The 18,697-nt window shown below is 45.9% G+C and overlaps 1 protein-coding gene across 1 annotated transcript in view; it reads left to right on the top strand.

Moving 5' to 3' along the window:
- Positions 1–18,697, top strand: part of elp2 (elongator acetyltransferase complex subunit 2) — a 139,226-nt gene that overhangs the window by 61,120 nt on the left and 59,409 nt on the right. The window contains exon 11 of the mRNA XM_033042787.1: positions 17,066–17,194. Within this exon, the coding sequence (XP_032898678.1) occupies positions 17,066–17,194 (129 nt within the window). The remainder of the gene's footprint in view (positions 1–17,065; positions 17,195–18,697) is intronic.

The raw sequence follows: 18,697 nt of genomic DNA on the forward strand, positions 1-18,697 counted from the left end.
CCTGAATTAATTGAGCACATTTCCTGTATCTGGCAGATTTAATGCTTGCACCATATCCATTAATAGATAGCAATCAAAAACCTTTTTGATCAAGGTTTCTTTCACTCTTCCTGTCTCTGCTTCCATAGTTCAATGACAATTCCTTTGTCTTCTTCCATTTTTCTCCTTCAATGATGTGCCCTATTTAAGTACCTGAAATCTGTAACATAATTATTTATAAATAAGACAAACTTGTTAGCAGTTTTGATCCTTGCCTTCACAAAGCAAATTTCTTTAAGTAGGTCATAATTGTGGACCTTAAAAAAACCCCATCATACAAAGAGCCCATGCAGGTCTTCCCACAACGCATTAGAAATGTACTTGCTGTAATGGAATTGCATGCATTTTTAAAACAAAATCTAAATTATTAATGCTGGCAAACCACACCCAGGCATAGGGACTGCTGTTGTACCATTTCACATAGATTGGAAATGACATGTGGCCTAATGAAGAGATACTGCAAAACAAGGATGGGAAATATTCTACTCCAAAGGAGAAGGAACTGGTAAATACACAGCAGTTTGATGAGGAAGGGAAGTCTTAACTTCTAGATTGCCACAGGATTACCCTAAATTATGTTGTGCTAAGTTAAGTATATGGAGAAAGTACATTTCAAGTTCAAGTTCAAGTTCAAGTGAGTTTATTGTCATGTGTCCCTGTATAGGACAATGAAATTCTTACTTTGCTTAAGCACACAGAAAATAGTAGGCATTTACTACAAAACAGATAAATGTGTCCATATACCATGATATAAATATATACACACATGAATAAATAAACTGGTAGTGCAAATAACAGAAAGTGGTTGCTAATAATCAGAGTTTTGTCCGAGCCAGGTTTAATAACCTGATGGCTGAGGGGAAGTAGCTATTCCTGAACCTGGTTGTTGCAGTCTTCAGGCTCCTGTACCTTCTACCTGAAGGTAGCAGGGAGATGAGTGTGTGGCTAGGATGGTGTGGGTCTTTGATGATACTGCCAGCCTTTTTGAGGCAGCGACTGCGATAAATCCCCTCGATGGAAGGAAGGTCAGAGCCGATGATGGACTGGGCAGTGTTTACTACTTTTTGTAATCTTTTCCTCTCCAGGGCGCTCAAATTTCCAAACCAAGCCACGATGCAACCGGTCAGTATGCTCTCGACTGTGCACCTGTAGAAGTTAGAGAGAGTCTTCCTTGACAATCCGACTCTCCGTAATCTTCTCAGGAAGTAGAGGCGCTGATGAGCTTTTTTGATAATTGCGTTCGTGTTCTCGGACCAGGAAAGATCTTCAGAGATGTGCACCCCCAGGAATTTGAAGTTCTTGACCCTTTCAACCATCGACCCGTTGATATAAATGGGGCTGTGGGTCCCCCTCCTACTCCTTCCAAAGTCCACAATCAGTTCCTTGGTTTTGCTGGTGTTCAGGGCCAGGTTATTGCGCTGGCACCATATGGACAGTTGCTCGATCTCTCTTCTGTACTCTGACTCATCCCCATCAGTGATACGCCCCACAATAGTGGTGTCATCAGCGAACTTGATGATGGAGTTCGCACTGTGGTTCGCTACGCAGTCATGGGTATAGAGTGAGTACAGCAGGGGGCTGAGCACGCAGCCTTGAGGTGCTCCCGTGCTGATTGTTATTGAGGCCGACACATTTCCACCAATACGAACAGACTGTGGTCTGTGGACGAGGAAGTCGAGGATCCAGTTGCAGCGGGATGCGCAGAGACCCAGTTCTGCGAGTTTGGTAACCAGTTTGGAGGGGATGATTGTGTTAAATGCCGAGCTGTAATCGATGAATAACAGCCTGACATATGAGTTTTTGTTGTCCAAGTGGTCCAGTGCGGAGTGGAGGGCCAGCGAGATCGCATCCACCGTTGATCTGTTGTGGCGGTATGCGAACTGCAGTGGGTCCAGGTTTTTGTCGATGTAGGAGTTGATTTGCTCCATGATCAACCTCTCAAAGCACTTCATCACCACCGGCGTTAGTGCCACTGGTCGATAGTCATTGAGGCACGTCACCTTACTCTTCTTGGGCACCGGTATAATTGATGCCCTTTTAAAGCAGGTGGGGACCTCAGACCTCAGAAGTGAGAGGTTGAAAATGTCCGTAAAAACTCCCGCCAGTTGGTCCGCACAGGTTTTTAGAACACGGCCGGGTATACCATCAGGTCCAGGTGCTTTTCGGGGGTTCACCCCTCTGAAGGATTTCCTGACATCGGCCTCTGTGACTGAGACTGAAATGCCATCACAGCGAATGGGGGATCGGGAAGGCACATCAGTATTCTCCCTGTCAAAGCGTGCGTAAAACGCATTGAGCTCGTCAGGGAGTGATGTTACACCGGCATTCGAGCTGCCTCCTGGTTTTGCCTTGTAGGAGGTGATTGCATTCAGACCCTGCCACAGCTGCCGAACATCTGTCTCGTCCTCCAGTTTGGAGCAGAAGTCCCTTTTGGCCTTTTTGATGGCCTTACCAAGGTCGTATCTGGTCTTCATGTAGGCCACTGTATCGTTGGATGTGAATGCCCTGTGTCTGGACTTCAGGAGAGTATGGATCTCATAGTTCATCCAAGGTTTCTGATTGGGAAACACTCGGAAGGTTTTTGTAGGGATGCAGTCCTCCACACATTTCTTTATGAAGTCTGTAACGACTGTGGCATATTCGTTCAAGTCCGTTGCCGAGTCCTTGAACATTGCCCAGTCTACAGACTCCAAACAGTCCTGGAGTTGTTCTTCTGCCCCCCCCCCCCCGACCAGCTCTGTGCTGTCCTCACTTCTGGGGGTGCGCTCTTTAATTGCTGCTTGTAGGCAGGAAGAAGCAGCACCGCGGTATGGTCGGACTTACCGAAGTGAGGGCGAGGGATAGAACGATAGGCATTCTTGATGGTGGTGTAGCAGTGGTCGAGGCTGTTAGGTCCTCTGGTGCAGCAGGAGACATGTTGGTGGAAGTTGGGGAGTGATTTCTTGAGGTTCGCCTTATTGAAGTCCCCAGCAATGGTGGTAAATGCCTCGGGGTAAGACGTCTGGTGTTTGTTGACCACGGCATGCAGCTCCTCCAGTGCCAGACGGACGTCTGCCTGGGGTGGGATGTAGACCGCGGTCAGGATAACGGAGGTGAATTCTCTCGGGAGGTAGAAGGGACGGCACTTCACCGCCAGATGTTCGAGGTGTGGAGAGCAGGAGTTGGACAGGACTGCCACGTCGGAACACCACGCAGAGTTGACCATGAGGCAGACGCCCCCTCCTCTCCCTTTCCCAGATGCCAGGGTACGGTCCATGCGGTGGATGGAGAACCCTTCAGGCTGGACCGCTGAGTCTGGGGAGCTGGGGGTGAGCCATGTCTCTGTGAAACAGAACACAGAGCATTCCCTCAGCTCCCTTTGATAAAGCAGTCTTGCCCTTAAGTCCTCCACTTTGTTTTCAAGGGACTGTACATTAGCCAGTAGGATAGTTGGGAGAGGGGGCCGAAGGCCCCTGTGCTTCATTCTGACCTGAAGTCCTGCCCGACGGCCACGTTTCCGGACACAATGGAGGCTTCCCCTTTGTTTCCAGGTACTGTACTTGCTGTACCTGCTGTTTCTGCGAACCTGCGCTGGAACGGGGATTCCCTCACAGACGGCAGCTCCAGCTCCGTAACGAACAGGGGTTCCCTCAAAGTCGGCAGCTTCAGCTCCGTTGTTGATGGGAGATCCAGCCCGTCGGCTCTGGGTGTCATCCCGGCGTTTCAAGGTACAGTACCTGGGATCCACAGTCGGGTCGGGAGTTCCACAGCCAGCGTGGGAAAGTTTAAAGTCCTGGGTTCCCGCAGCTGCGGGAGTTCGCGAAATTGCGAGAGCCTTGAGGTGCTCAAGCAGCTTGTCCGAAACGACACCGATTTCTGCCGTTTTTCTGATCCAGGTAAGTTGTTGGAAATTGTAGTTGAGCCTTTTATTTTCCGGAGCTCCGCAAAAGTTTATGATTATTAAAAGTAAAGTGCTACAAAAAGGTTGAACCATGAAATACAAAATGGCCAATATTAGAATTACTCAGCAGTCAGGCCATTTACGAAGAAAGAAACAGAGTTAATGTTTTAGGTTGATTAGCTTTTATTGGAACATTACCATTATAAGATCACCAAAGCAGCAAAATACACCCCACTACACACAAAAAAACAATAACCCAACAAAATAAAAGCAGGAATAGGATGCCAGGACCCTCAATCAGTCTGAAGAAAGGTCTCGACCCGAAATGTCACCCATTCCTTCTCTCCAGAGATGCTGCCTGTCCTGCTGAGTTACTCCAACATTTTGTGTCTACCTTCCAGGACCCTCAAGCCAGGCCTGCCATTCAATGCGATCATGGCTGATTTAGGTTTACATCTGCTCCTCTTCTACACCGATTCTCCATAACCCTCAATTCGTTGATTTTTCAAATATGTATCAACCTCCACTGCACGTATATCCACCCTTTGAGTTAGAAGAATTCCAGACATTCACTGCCCTCTGAGTGAAGAAATTTCTACGCACCTCATTTTAATTGACCTCAATTAATTTTTTGATTGACTGAAAGAAATAGTAAGAAACAGAAACAGTCCTAGCCAACCATCAATCACCTGTTCACATGTTATCCCACTTTTGCAATCCAATTGCTGCACAGTGGGGACATTTTTCAGAGGACAATTAACCTACAAACCTGCACGTCTTTAAGATGTGGGAGGAAGCCTGAGCACCCATAGCAAACCTACACGGTCACAGGAGAATATTCATAATTCACACATGCAGCACCCTAGGTCAGGATTGAACCCAGGTCTTTAGCGCTGTGAGGCAGTAGCTCTACCAGCTGTGCCATTGTACTGCCCATTTTGTAGCTGTTTCTCCTTGTTTGTGGCTCTCCCACTGGTGAAAACTACCAGTTGATGCACTTCAAAAGATGCCGCTGTCCTGTCCAGTCGTTGTCGCGGCAGCTCCGCGAAAACTATGCATATTTTTAACTTTCATGTTCCTTTTTAACTTATTTCTAAGTTCCAACTCCCTTGTACTAACAAAGTATGGCAGGGAAACCCTCTTAAATCTAAACCCTAGTGTAAACGGAGACTTTTTAAACACTGTACTTACCAATCCTGCGTGGCCAGCAGAGATCAACAGAGGCTGCTGCAACAATGGCGCGGCTACAAGGAAAACCTGGAGAAAACATCGGGGAAAGCGGGTGGGGATTTGGAATAGGCTGAGAGCCCAAGCCTTTCATCCTCCTCTGCCCAGCATTCTTCTGGCGAACGTCCAGTACCTGGAAAACAAGCTGGATGACCTCAGGGTGAGGGTCAGATTCCAGCGGGACTCAAGGGACTGCAACATCCTCTGCCTGACGGAAACATGGCTGACCTCACTGATTCCGGATCAGGTAATCTGCCCAACCGAGTCCTTCACTGTCCATCGTGCTGACAGAACAGAAGCATCGGGGAAGTCCAAGGGTGGAGGAGTCTGCTTCATGATCAATAACAACTAGTGCAACCCTGGAAATATCAAAATGCTTTCCCATTCCTGCTCACCGGATCTGGAGCACCTGACGATCTCATGCCGCCCATTCTACCTTCCCCGGGAGTTCGGCTCAGTGATCGTCACAGCCGTCTACATTCCACCGCATGCGGACACCGACGTGGCACTATCGGCCCTACACGATGTGCTATATCGACATCAAAACAAGTACCCGGATGCGGCTATGGTGGTGGCTGGAAATTTTAATAAATCAAATCTCAAGAAGGTCATGCCGAACTTCTACCAACACATCACGTGTGCCACCAGGGGGGAAAGAACATTGGACCACTGCTATACGCCGTTCCGGAAGGCTACAAGGCCGTTTCACTCCCTCCCTTAGGAAAATCTGACCATTCTGCCATTTTCCTGCTGCCGGAGTATAAACAGAGGATAGTTCGGGAAGCGGCAGTGACGAGGGACGTAAAACGGTGGTCCAACCAGACAGAGGCCATGCTGCAAGATGCACTGACAGATGTCGACTGGAATATGTTCCAAGCAAGTTCCAGTGACGTTAGTGAGTTCGCGGAAACAGTCACGGACTTCATCGCAACAATAACCGACAACATCGTCCCCACGGTAAGGGTAAGCACCTTTCCGAATCAAAAACCCTGTGTTGATAGGTCAGTTCGAGTGGTCTTGAATGCTCGCACCGCTGCCCACAACTCGGGCCTGGCATCCGGAAATATGGACGTCTACAAGGTAAAGTCCTACCGACTGCAAAGGGCGGTGAAGGACGCAAAAAGGAGGTACAGAGACAAGATGGAGTCACAGAAGGAGCAGCAGGACACCAGACGTCTGTGGTAGGGGCTACGGACTGTAACCAACTACCGGAGCACCCCACCCTCAACTGGAAGTGCGGCACCTCCCTAGCTGATGACCTGAACTCCTTTTATGCTTGTTGCAGGCCCAGATGGCATCTTGGGGCGAGTACTTAAGTCCTGTGCTACGCAGCTAGCTCTGGTGCTCACTACAATATTCAACCTCTCCCTGGCCTGCTTCAAAAGATCCATCATTGTACCGGTACCTAAAAATGCCTCCCCAGCCTGTCTGAAGGACTATCGTCCGGTTTCCCTCAAGAAACACATCTGCGCCTTCCTCCCTCGCAACATGGACCCCTACAATTCGCATACCGTCCGAACAGATCCACGGACGATGCGGTCTCACAGGTTCTGCACACCGCTCTCTCCCATCTTGACAGCCAGAAGGGGGGCTATGTGAGGATGCTGTTCATAGACTTCAGTTCAGCCTTCAACACATAGTCCCCACCAGACTGGCCGAGAAGCTGCTGGAATTGGGGCTCAACACCCCCCTGTGTGCCTGGGTCCTGGACTTTCTCACCACCAGGCCCCAGGTAGTCAAGATGGGGGGAAATGCATCGAAGTCCCTCACCCTGAGCACAGGATTCCCCCAGGGTTGCGTCCTCAGCCCCCTACTGTACTCCCTGTACACACATGACTCGATAATCAAGTTTGCTGATGACACTGGCGGTGGGCCTGATCTCAGATAACAATGAGAAGGCCTACCGGGAGTAGGTGGCTGATCTGGCACTCTGGTGTCAGGACAACAGCCTCCTCTTGAATATCAAAATAACTAAGGAGCTGACCGTGGACTTTAGGAGGGCACATCATCCGAGGACGTGCACACCATTGAAGATAAATGGTGATACTGTAGATAGGGTGAGCTGTTATGACATGGATATGACATGGACATCGCACGCTGCAGCACTCGTGAGTAAGGCAAGGCAGCGCCTTTACCACCTCAGGCAATTGAGGAAATTCAGAGTGTCTCTGAGGATCCTCTAGTGCTTCTACTCAGCGGCTGTGGAAAGCATCTTGTCCGGAAATTTCACAATTTGGTTTGGGAACTGCACGGCCCAGGACAAGAAGGCTCTGCAGAGAGTAGTGCGTTCGGCCGAACGCACTATGGGAACTACACTCGCCCCCCTGCAGGAACTATACATCAGAAGGTGCAACTCCAGAGCCAACAAGATCATGGGAGACCCCTTCCACCCCAGCAACGGACTGTTCCAGCTGCTACGGTCAGGCAAACGCCTCCGTTGCCATGCTGTGAGAACAGAGAGGATGAGAAGGAGTTTCTTCCCAGAGGCCATTAGGACTGTAAACTCCTATCTCTCCAGGGACTAACTTTACTGTACCATTTTACTGTTGTGTTGCGTCTTTTTAAAATTGCTGTTTTTTTCCTTTATCATCGCTCCCACAAATATGTAATATGTGAATATGTGATTCTGTTCCATTTTGTTTGTAGTTTATTTGTTTGTTTTTTTTGCACAATTCGTGAGCATTGCCACTTTTCATTTCACTGCACATCTCATATGTGTATGTGACGAATAAACTTGACTTGACTTGACTCCTGCATTGATGATAGTTTTAAACTACACTTTTTCCTTGTTTCTTTTGAAGCATTGCAGCCAAAAGTGTTATGTAAAGCAGTCTGAAGAAGGGTCTCGCCCCGAAACGTCTCCCAGTCATTCTCTCCAGAGATGCTGCTTGTCCCGCGGAGTTACTCCAGCATTTTGTGTCTACCTTCTGCAGTTCTTTCTTACACTTGTAAACACCTACACCAGAGTGCCACATCAGCAACCTCCTCCTGGTAGGCCTTTTCATCATTATCGGAGATCAGGCCCACTACCACAGTGTCACCAACAAACTTTATGGTGGAGTTTGAGCTGAACCTAGCCGCAAAGTCATGTGTTTGCAGGGAGTGCGGTAGGGGGCTAAGGACGCAACCCTGGGGGGGATCCTGTGTTCAGGGTGAGGGGGTTGGATGTATTTCTCCCCATCTTGACCACCTGGGGCCTGGTGGTGAGAAAGTCCAGGATCTAGGCACACAGGGGAGTGTCAAGCCCCAGTTTCAGCAGCTTCTCAGCAAGTCTGGTGGTGACTATTGTATTGAAAGCTGAACTGAAATCATTGAACAGCATCCTCACATAGCCCCTCCCTTCTGGCTGTCAAGGTGAGAGAGAGGTGCAGAACCTGGGAGACCACATCATCTGTGGATCTGTTCGGACAGTATACGAACTGCAACGGGTCCATGTTGCGAGGGAGTAAGGCGCAGATGTGGTTCTTGATCAGCCTCTCGAAGCATTTCATGACCGAGGTGAGGGCCACAGGTCGGTAGTAATTCCAGCAAGCTGGAGATGCATTCTTTGGCACTGGTACAATGGCGGATCTTTTGAAGCAGGCAGGGACTACGGACTTGGCCAGGGAGAGGTTGAATATTGTGGTGAGCACTGGAGCAAGCTGAGTAGCACAAGAGTTTAGTACTCACCCAGATATACCATCTAGGCCTACAGCTTTCCTCGTGTTCACACGCGTCAGAGCCCTCCTCACGTCGTGCTCGGAATGTGTGCACATCCCCAGCAGTGGACCTCCCTCCAGCCTTGTTAGCCAGCGAGCTGGCGGTGTTCAGGCTGCGTGCTCAGCCCCCTGCTTTATTCACTCTATACCCATGACTGCGTAGCCGGTCATAATAATAATAATAATAATATATAATATATCTTTTATTGTCATTGCACGTCAGTGCAACGAGATTTAGTATGCAGCTCCACTGATGTACAAGAAAGGTAAATAAATACAATACATAAATAAACAAGCTGAATTGATTGACGTGACCATCTGAGGGAGACTGTCCAAAGGGGGTGGGTGGGGGGGCACTCATTAGGGCCGGTTCAGAGCCGCTATAGCTCTTGGGATAAAACTGTTCCTGAGTCTAGAGGTTCGGGCGTAGAAGGCCTTGTAATGTCTGCCGGAGGGAAGTAATTGAAACAGACCGTGGCAGGGGTGTGATGAGTCCTTCTGGATGCTGAGAGCCTTCCTGAGGCACCGCGTGTGGTAGATGCCCTCCAAGGCTGGTAGCTCTGTCCCGATGATCCGCTGCGCTCTGTTGACGACGCGCTGAAGAGCTCTCCTCTCCGCCTCCGTGCAGCTGATATACCACACAGAGATGCCATACGTTAGTATGCTCTCTGTGGTGCAGCGGTAGAACGTTGTCAGCAGCTGTTGGGGCAGACCAGTCTTTTTTAATGTCCTCAGGAAGAACAGTCGTTGCTGTGCCTTCTTGACCAGCGCGGCGGTGTTTGTGGACCATGTGAGGTCTTCTGAAAAGTGAGTGCCCAGAAACTTAAAGCTGGACACCATCATCATGAAATGCGAACTCCATCATCAAGTTCGCCAATGACACCACTGTGGTTAGACGAATCACAGATGGAGACGAGTCAGAGTATAGAAGTGAGATCGACCGACTGACCAAATGGTGCCAGCACAACAACCTGGCTCTCAACATCAGTAAGATCAAGGAACTGATTGTGGACTTTAGTAGGGGAAGGATGAGGACCCACAATCCTGTTTATATCAACGGGACGATGGTGGAAAGGGTCAATAACTTCAAATTCCTCGGCGTGCACATATCAGAAGATCTTTCCTGGACCCAGCACACCGATGCAATTGTAAAGAAGGCACATTAGTGACTACTTCCTGAGAAGATTACGGAGATTCGGCATGTCGAAGAGGATTCTCCTAAACTTCTACAGGTGCACGGTAGAGAGCATTCCGACTGGTTGCATCGTGGCCTGGTTCGGCAACTTGAACGTCCTGGATAGAAAAAGACTACAAAAAGTTGTGACCATTGCCCAGTCCATCACCGGCTTTGACCTCCCCGCCATCGAAGGGATCTATCGTAGTCGCTGACTCAAAAAGGCAGCCAAAATCATCAAGGACCCACACCGTCCTGGCCACACACTCATCTCACCACTGCCATCAGGAAGCAGGTACAGGAGCCTGAAAACTGTAACGTCCAGGTTCAGGAATAGCAACTTCCCCACAGCCATCAGGCTATTAAACACAACAAATAAGCTATGAGCTCGGAACTGCAAAAGACTACATTATTATTTGTTATTTGCACTCTATTTGTTATTTATTGAACTTTTTCTTCCCCCGCCCCGTTATATACAATGTTTACATATTCACACATTCTGTTGTGCTAGGCAAGTAAGAATTTAATTGTCCCGTCCGGGACATATGACAATAAAACACTCTTGCCTCTCTTTACGCTTGACTCAACTGAGGGGCCTGTTCATGGTTGCTTGTGTACACATTGGAATGGACCCTATGGATCTGAGTAGAGCCAATGTTAGCATAATACTGTTAGGCTAGATCAAATGGATAAATTACAAGGTCAGAATAATAAATTAGATATTTATTTAGGTTTTTTTTAAGTCTAGAGGCCCAAGAAGTTATGTCATTGGAGCGTTTGAAGATTTTCAAAGGGCAAATAGAGAAAAAACTACTTCCCTAGAAATCCTGCACAGAACAGATTCACAAAATTATGAGAGGCATAAATAGAGAAGAAAGCCAGTGTCTCCAACCATGGTAGTGGGGTTTAAAGCTAGAGGGCATATGTTTAAGGTGAGGAGATTTAAAGGTGAGCTGAAGACTACATTTTTCACACACAGTAGGTGATATCTGGAATGAGCTGCTGGAGGAAGTGGTGGAAGCAGGAACACTAACAACATTTAAGAGGTCTCTGGACAAGGTACTTGTATGAACAAGCACATGGGAATATGAAATTACTGCAGGAAAGTGGAAACAACATAAGTAGGCATGATGATTAGTATAGGCGCTGTAGGCCAAAGGGCCTGTTTCTAAGGGCCACTTCAATTAAAGTAATCTTAAAAGTCCCATAAAATTGGAACTAAAGCATTCAGACCCAATATGTGGAAGTGCTTGTGAAGAGGAAGGGTATTGGAAATCTGAAGCTAGGATAATTTAATCAAAACTGACACAGATAAAACTGATGTCAATGATGAATATTAAACAAAGCTGGTTAAATTGAATTGAGGTGTAGAGTTACCTTGCAAGAGCAGCTGAATGAATTCCTCCTGTCTCCATAGTGATGTCTTTTTAATTTTGATTGATTTCTTTTGTGCATAAACCAAAGCATATGTTGACTTGAGCAATTCATTATCAAATTTAAATTCCAAGATCAAATAGAAGGCAGCCTGAAATTTATACCTGAACTATGAAGCGTGCAAATACTGTTAAGTGTGGGGCACTGTCATTTCAAACCAATGACTTCAAAATAAATCACATTGTTAAGCAAGAATAATTGGGTGCAAGTTTAATGAGTGACACCCTCCACGCCTCATTGCCAGATGGAATGCAAAACGTACAGCATTTAAGTTTCTAATATGGCAAATCGTACTTCAGGAGTTCTTTTAACATATTGGGAAACTGACAGCTGCTCGATTGCGTACTTCAGTTTAACAGTCTCACTGGATTTAAACCTTTCCTAAAAATAGTGAGGTAGTACACTAATCCTTCCCCATTACCTTTTTTTTTCAATTGATGATGTTCAGCAATTGCATTCTGTTACTGTTGTAGCAGCTTTTGATGGATTGTAGTTTGTTTGGTTAGTGAGAAAGATTACCTGCTTTGTGAATTACTGCCATGATTTTGTTGTGTTTGTTTCTTTGCCTCTCTTATGGCAGTGCAGAAAATCACTGTGCCCATATTACTGCAGCTATGACCGTGATTACTTGGGACAGTCACTGGAAATGTCTTGAAAGCAATCAGTATTACAGTCGAAGAGGTGCTGGAAGTTCTGACGCATATGAAGATAGACAAATCTCCCAGGCCTGAGTGATCAGATATATCCGAGGACACTGTGGGAAGCTGGAGAGTAAATTGCAGGAGCCCTGGCTGAGATTTACGAGTCATCATTAAATACAGGCAAGGTATCGGATAACTGGAAGGTGGCAAATGTTGTGCCTCTATTCAAGAAGGGCTGCAGAGAAAAGGCTGTGAACTAGAGGCCAGTGAGATTAATGTCTGTGGTCAGAAAGATACTAGAGAGTGTTCTGAGGGATAGGATATATATGTGTTTAGATGGACAACGGCTGATTAGGGATAGTCAGCATGGTTTTGTACGTGGGAGGTCGTGTATCATGAATCTGAGTTTTTTGAAGATGTGACCAAAAAGGTTGATGAAGGCAGAGCTGTAGATGTACATGGGTGTACATGGGTGTTTCCGCCTGCTGTCCATCAAGTCTCTCACACAGAGGGCTCCACTCAGCAGATACTATCACAATATAAAGAACTGTTTGACGACGAGCTTGGAATGCTGCCCCTCAATTACAATATCGCCGTGGATCCCAATATCACTCCTGTGGTCCGAGCTCCACACCGTATTCCGCATGCCATGCGCGACAGAGTACACAATGAGCTCCAGTGGATGGTGTCCCTGGGTGTCATAGCTACGGTTACTGACCCATCTGACTGGGTTTCCACCATGGTGGTTGCAACAAAGAAAAACAAGGAAGAAATTTGAATCTGCATCAGCCTCAGAGACCTAAACACAGCGATCAAACGCCCACACTACGTGATGCGAACGGCAGAGAAAGTTGCTGCTCAGTTAGGCAGTGCATCTGTGTTCTCCGTTCTGGATGCCAAAAGTTCATTTTGGCAGATGCCACTGGACCCCGACTCGTCCAACCTCACCACGTTTGGCACCCCCTTCGGCCGTTACAAATTCGTGAGAATGCCCTTCGGCATCAACTCTGCCAGCGAGGTTTTCCAGCGCACAATGGAACATTTGTTTGCGGGGTAACCGTGCGCCATCATTGTCGATGACATTCTCGTTTATGGACACGACATGGCTGAACATGACGCCAATCTGAAGAGCGTATTAGACCGTGCTAAAGACATTCATCTCAATCCTCTGAAATGTAAGTTTCGGGTCCCGGAGGTTACTTCTGTTGGACGTTTTCACCAGTGATGGCCTCAGACCGGACCCACCCAAGACTACTGCCATCAACGAGATGCCGGTCCCTACTGACGTTACGAGTTTACAGAGATTACTTGGAATGTTCAACCACCTGGGAAAATTCATTCCCAACCTCAGCGATATATCTGCCCCCCTGCAGGAACAGACACATAAAGACACTGAATGGTCCTGGTATTCACAGCACCAGAGAGCTTTTGATATCCTCAAGTTGCAGCTGGCCAGCGATCCCACCCTCGCATACTTTGCTCTAGAGTTGCCAGTGACGCTCACATGTGATGCGTCCCAGTACGGACTTGACGCTGTTTGCCTACAAACCTCCACCAATGGCGACCACAAGCCTGTTGCATACGCCTCCCGCACTCTGACTGATACTGAACAACGTTACGCCCAAATTGAAAAATAGTTATTTGCAGTAGTTTTCACCTGCACAAAATTCAAGGACTTGTAACAAAATCTGTGACTGTAGAGACAGATCAGCAGCTGTTGGTCACAATCTTAAACAAGCCCATCCACGCCACTCCGGTTCGCCTGCAACGGAAGATGATGCAGCTGCGGCGTTTTGATTTAAACATAGTCTACAAAAAGGGCAAGGACATGCTGACACGCTATTAAGGGCCCCACGCAAAACCAGCGAACAACAGCCCTCTGAACAGGACCAGTTCTCGGTCATGAAGGTATCGTATGTTCCCACTGATTGCCTAAGCAGCCTGGCAGCACACGGCTGCTGACGAGACTCTACAATTGCTGTCTGCAGTCATCCGGCATGGCTGGCCGGATAAACAACACAGTACCCTACTCGTGATCGCCCATACTACCTAGTTCACGACGAACAAGTGCTACAGGACGAGATTATAGTCAAGGGTCACAAAGCAGTATCCCAGCTATTCTTCGGGACAAGTACTACGATGCCATCCACAGGGGCCATCCTGGTGTAGAGGCATCCCTACAACAGGCGCAGAGCATGTTTTACTGGCCTGGTATGACCAAGTATATATGAGAAAAAGCCAAAGTCTGCGCTATCTGCAACAGCATAGCCCCACACCAACAGTAACAACCTTTGCTCTCCGGTTCCTCTGCCGTGGTCCACGGTAGCCACCGACATATTCGAAAGGCATGGAAAACACTATCTGGTTCTCGTCAACTCGTATTCGGGCTGGTTCAAAATCGACCTACTCCAAACCATCACATCTGAAGCAGTTATCCAGAAGTTGTCACATGGTTCCCCTGCGCGTCTCCTATCGGATAACGGCAGTCAGTTCACCAGCCAGAACTTCAGAAACTTTGCACAACGATGGGACTTTCGACATATCTCCAGCAGCCCTCAGTTTCCACAGTCCAACGGACTCACCGAACCGGCTGTCCGGAGTGCAAAACAATTAATGGAGCATTCAAAATTTGCCAAATCCGACATCTATCTGGACTGCTCAGCCTAAGGAACATTACCCACGATCCCATACTGGGTTCTCGAGCCCAACGCTTGATGTCTCACCAAACCCGTGCTGCCCTGCCCGTACCCCAGCAGCTGTTGCAGCCACAGGTTTGTTCACCTCCCGTTGTCCAGAAACAACCCCAGCCGAAGCATGATGCACAAAAACAGTCTTTTGACAAGTCCAGCAAATCACTTAAACCTCTCTCCTGTGGACAGGTCGTTCGCCTTCAGACCAACAAGGGCTATGGCCGTTTGAGGTCACATTCACAGCCCTGCCAAAGAACCGCGATCTTACTTAGTAAGCGCGGATGGAGGCCTTTACAGATGCAACCATCAACATCTCCTTCCTGTGACCTTAATAAATGAGTTGTACCCTGGCGTACGTATGACTGGCTTTATTACAGAAGATAACTAGCCAAAACACCAAGTTGGTACCTGGAAAATCATATGAATTTGACGATAAGTGTAAAAAAATTGCTTTTACCTTTGATGACATAAAAATAAACACAACATAAAAATATATGAAAGGCTGTAAAAGGAACACTCGCCATGATCTTAGTAAAGTCTTGAGGTTTGCACCAGGCCCAGAAGCATCTGAGAGGAACTTTATCTGAAGTTCTATTTTTAATTTCAGTTATTCAACTTCTGCATTAATTTTCAACCTGCCTTTTAGAACTCTGCAATGTATGAAAGGTTCTTTTAATTAATTCACATAAGAAAAGCTTACTTCTGAAACTAGATCTCAGCAAGAAAAATAATCTACTGCCTTAAAATAAACGTTGTCATGCTGCAAATATTTCAACACAGACATTATGAATTCATATACAACAATGAGAAGTTCTGGGAGTTTATTCAGCAAATCTGATTTTCTCTGGATCCCAAATTATTTATAATTTAACAATATAATAAAAATGATTTAGATCATCATATTTCATTATTTTCAAAGAACTCTAGAAAACTTTCCATTGATGGATTTCTGAGGAAATAGTTTTGAGATTTAGCCTTATAATCTCCAAGAAAGGATAGCACAGCAGTGCAGTGATAGAGTTGCTGCCTGACAGCACCAGAGATCCGGATTCAATCCTGACTATGGTGCTGTCTGTATGGAGCTTGTACCTTCTCCCTGTGACTGTGGGTTTTCTCCGGAAGGTCCGGTTTCCTCCCATATTCCAAAGACGTGCAGGTTTGTAGGTTAATTGGCTCCTGTAAATTGTCTCTAGTGTGTAGGATACTAGTGTACGGGTGATCTTGTTAGGCACCGACTCTAGGCCAAAGGGCGTGTTTCCAGATTGTATCTCTATACTAAACTGAAGCATAAAGCAGTAAAATTCTTCACTCCCTAAGTGACAGAAAGTTTTCTCACCATTTAGTATCTTCATTTTCAAAACAGCATTCTTTGCAAAATATGTTTGTCAGTGCTGCTGTCTCATAAGCTAAAAGAACAGCCAGAGCTGTTTAACTCATCGATACAGTTGCTCAATATACCCTTGTGTAAATGCATTTCATGCGTTTTCCCCAAGCAAGATTGTTGGTCATTGGATGAAGTGGAGGATTCAATTAACTGTCTAACCTATTCATAACTTCTCATCCTTTGATAATGAGAATATTAGGAAACAATTTTGTTGCTTCACATAATTGACTCATCCTTTTGGAAATTTGATTGCCTGAAATATTGGATTGTGAAATACCATTTCTTAGTTTGCATCCTGGCCACACACTCATCTCCCTGCTACCTTCGGGTAGAAGGTACAGGAACCTGAAGACTGCAACAACCAGGTTCAGGAATAGCTACTTCCCCACAGCCATCAGGCTATTAAACCTGGCTCGGACAAAACTCTGATTATTAATAACCACTTTCTGCTATTTGCACTTTATTAGTTTATTTATTCATGTGTGTATATATTTATATCATGGTATATGGACACATTTATCTGTTTTGTAGTAAATGCCTACTATTTTCTGTGTGCTTAAGCAAAGCAAGAATTTCATTGTCCTATACAGGGACACATGACAATAAACTCACTTGAACTCACTTGAACTTGAACTTGACCTTGAAGAGAAAACCATTCATTGTCTAAAATATGGAGCATTAAATGAGAGTTGTTGAAGATGTTGGCAAACATTCTCTGCTTCCTTCATTCCAATCATCCAAAATGTAGAGAAGAATTGCATACTTTTGCCTATCCGTTTTTATTCCAGTGAGTGTATATTGACATTCAAGCAGTTTTACTGTTCATTCTTAGATCTGTTAAATTCTAACATTTCTGCATAGATGAGTAGTTAAAAGATTCCAATGTACTATTTTTCAGATTCGTGTTGGAGAAGTGGGTGGAAATACACTGGGATTCTATGGCTGCCAATTTAGTCCCGATGGATCAATGATATTAGCTCACGCATTCCATGGAGCTCTACATCTCTGGCGTAAAAACAAATTAAATGTAAATTAACTTTGAGTTACCTTCTGAAAATTGTGTGATTTCACTTTAATGCATTTGATCGTCGATGTTAAAATGTTGTGGTTGCAGGCACTGTGGCTGCATTGGGGATTTATGTGTTTTTTATGTAATCAAAGTTTGGGAATAATGTTGTAACTGCAGAACATTAATTCAGCCTACTTTGATTCCATCTGATTTATACTTCCAGTAAAGTACTGTGTCATTCATCTAGGAATGATGTAAAATCACATTTGAATTGGCTAATGCAAAACTAATAGGAGCAGTAATGAGTCGTAAGGTGACCTGATCCTGCTGCACCGTTAAATAAATCATAACTGAGATCAAATATTTGACCTCTACTCCATCTTGAAACAAAACACAACTTTAAATAATAGGGACCTTTAATCCAATTTTAAACTATTTAATTTATATTCTATTTTATTTACCTTTAATCCAATTTTTAAAGTGGATCCAAGAGAATTCTTCTGTCAGTATGTAGATACTTTACTCTTAATGATATTTCTGAATTCAATTAAAACATTTAAATCTAATGTATTTTTCACAAATAGTTAATGGACTTAATATTAATTCTATAGGTATGCATGAACCATTGAGAGTTCGGTATCATTCCTTCCAATCTACAGTCTCCAGAAAATAAGGTTGAGGACTTAAGGGCAAAGCTGCTTTATGAAAGAGAGATGAGGAAATGCCATGTGCTCTGTTTTAGAGAGACATAGCTCGCCTCCAGTTCATCAGCCTCAGCCCTCCAGCTTCAAGGTTTCTCCATTCATTGCACAAGCCGAATGGAGGTATCGGGGAAAGGGAGAGGCAGAGGTGTCTACCTCGTGGTGAACTCTGTGTGGTGCTGAAACGTAGTGGTTCTGCTTTCCACACCTGGAACACCTCGCAATGAAGTGCCATTCCTTCTTCCTCGCAAGGGAATTTCATCATCATGACCACGATCTCAGGAGTACTGGAGGAGCTGCCTGGGATGTCAGGACTTTCATATGAAGAAAGACTGGAAAGACTCGGTTTGTACTCGCTAGAATTTAGAAGATTGAGGGGGGATCTTATAGAAACTTACAAAATTCTTAAGGGGTTGGACAGGCTAGATGCAGGAAGATTGTTTCCGATGTTGGGGAAGTCCAGAACAAGGGATCACAGTTTAAGGATAAGGGGGAAATCTTTTAGGACCGAGATGAGGAAAACATTTTTCACACAGAGAGTGGTGAATCTCTGGAATTCTCTGACACAGAAGGTAGTTGAGGCCAGTTCGTTGGCTATATTTAAGAGGGAGTTAGATGTGGCCCTTGTGGCTAAAGGGATCAGGGGGTATGGAGAGAAGGCAGGTACAGGATACTGATTTGGATGATCAGCCATGATCATATTGAATGGCGGTGCAGGCTCGAAGGGCCGAATGGCCTACTCCTGCACCTATTTTCTATGTTTTTATGCCATAGTCACCAAACACCAGTTGGCACACCCCAAGATCTTTCCTATCATAGC

Source organism: Amblyraja radiata, chromosome 2 (genome assembly GCF_010909765.2).
Source record: "Amblyraja radiata isolate CabotCenter1 chromosome 2, sAmbRad1.1.pri, whole genome shotgun sequence".
Taxonomy (NCBI): Eukaryota; Metazoa; Chordata; class Chondrichthyes; order Rajiformes; family Rajidae; genus Amblyraja; species Amblyraja radiata.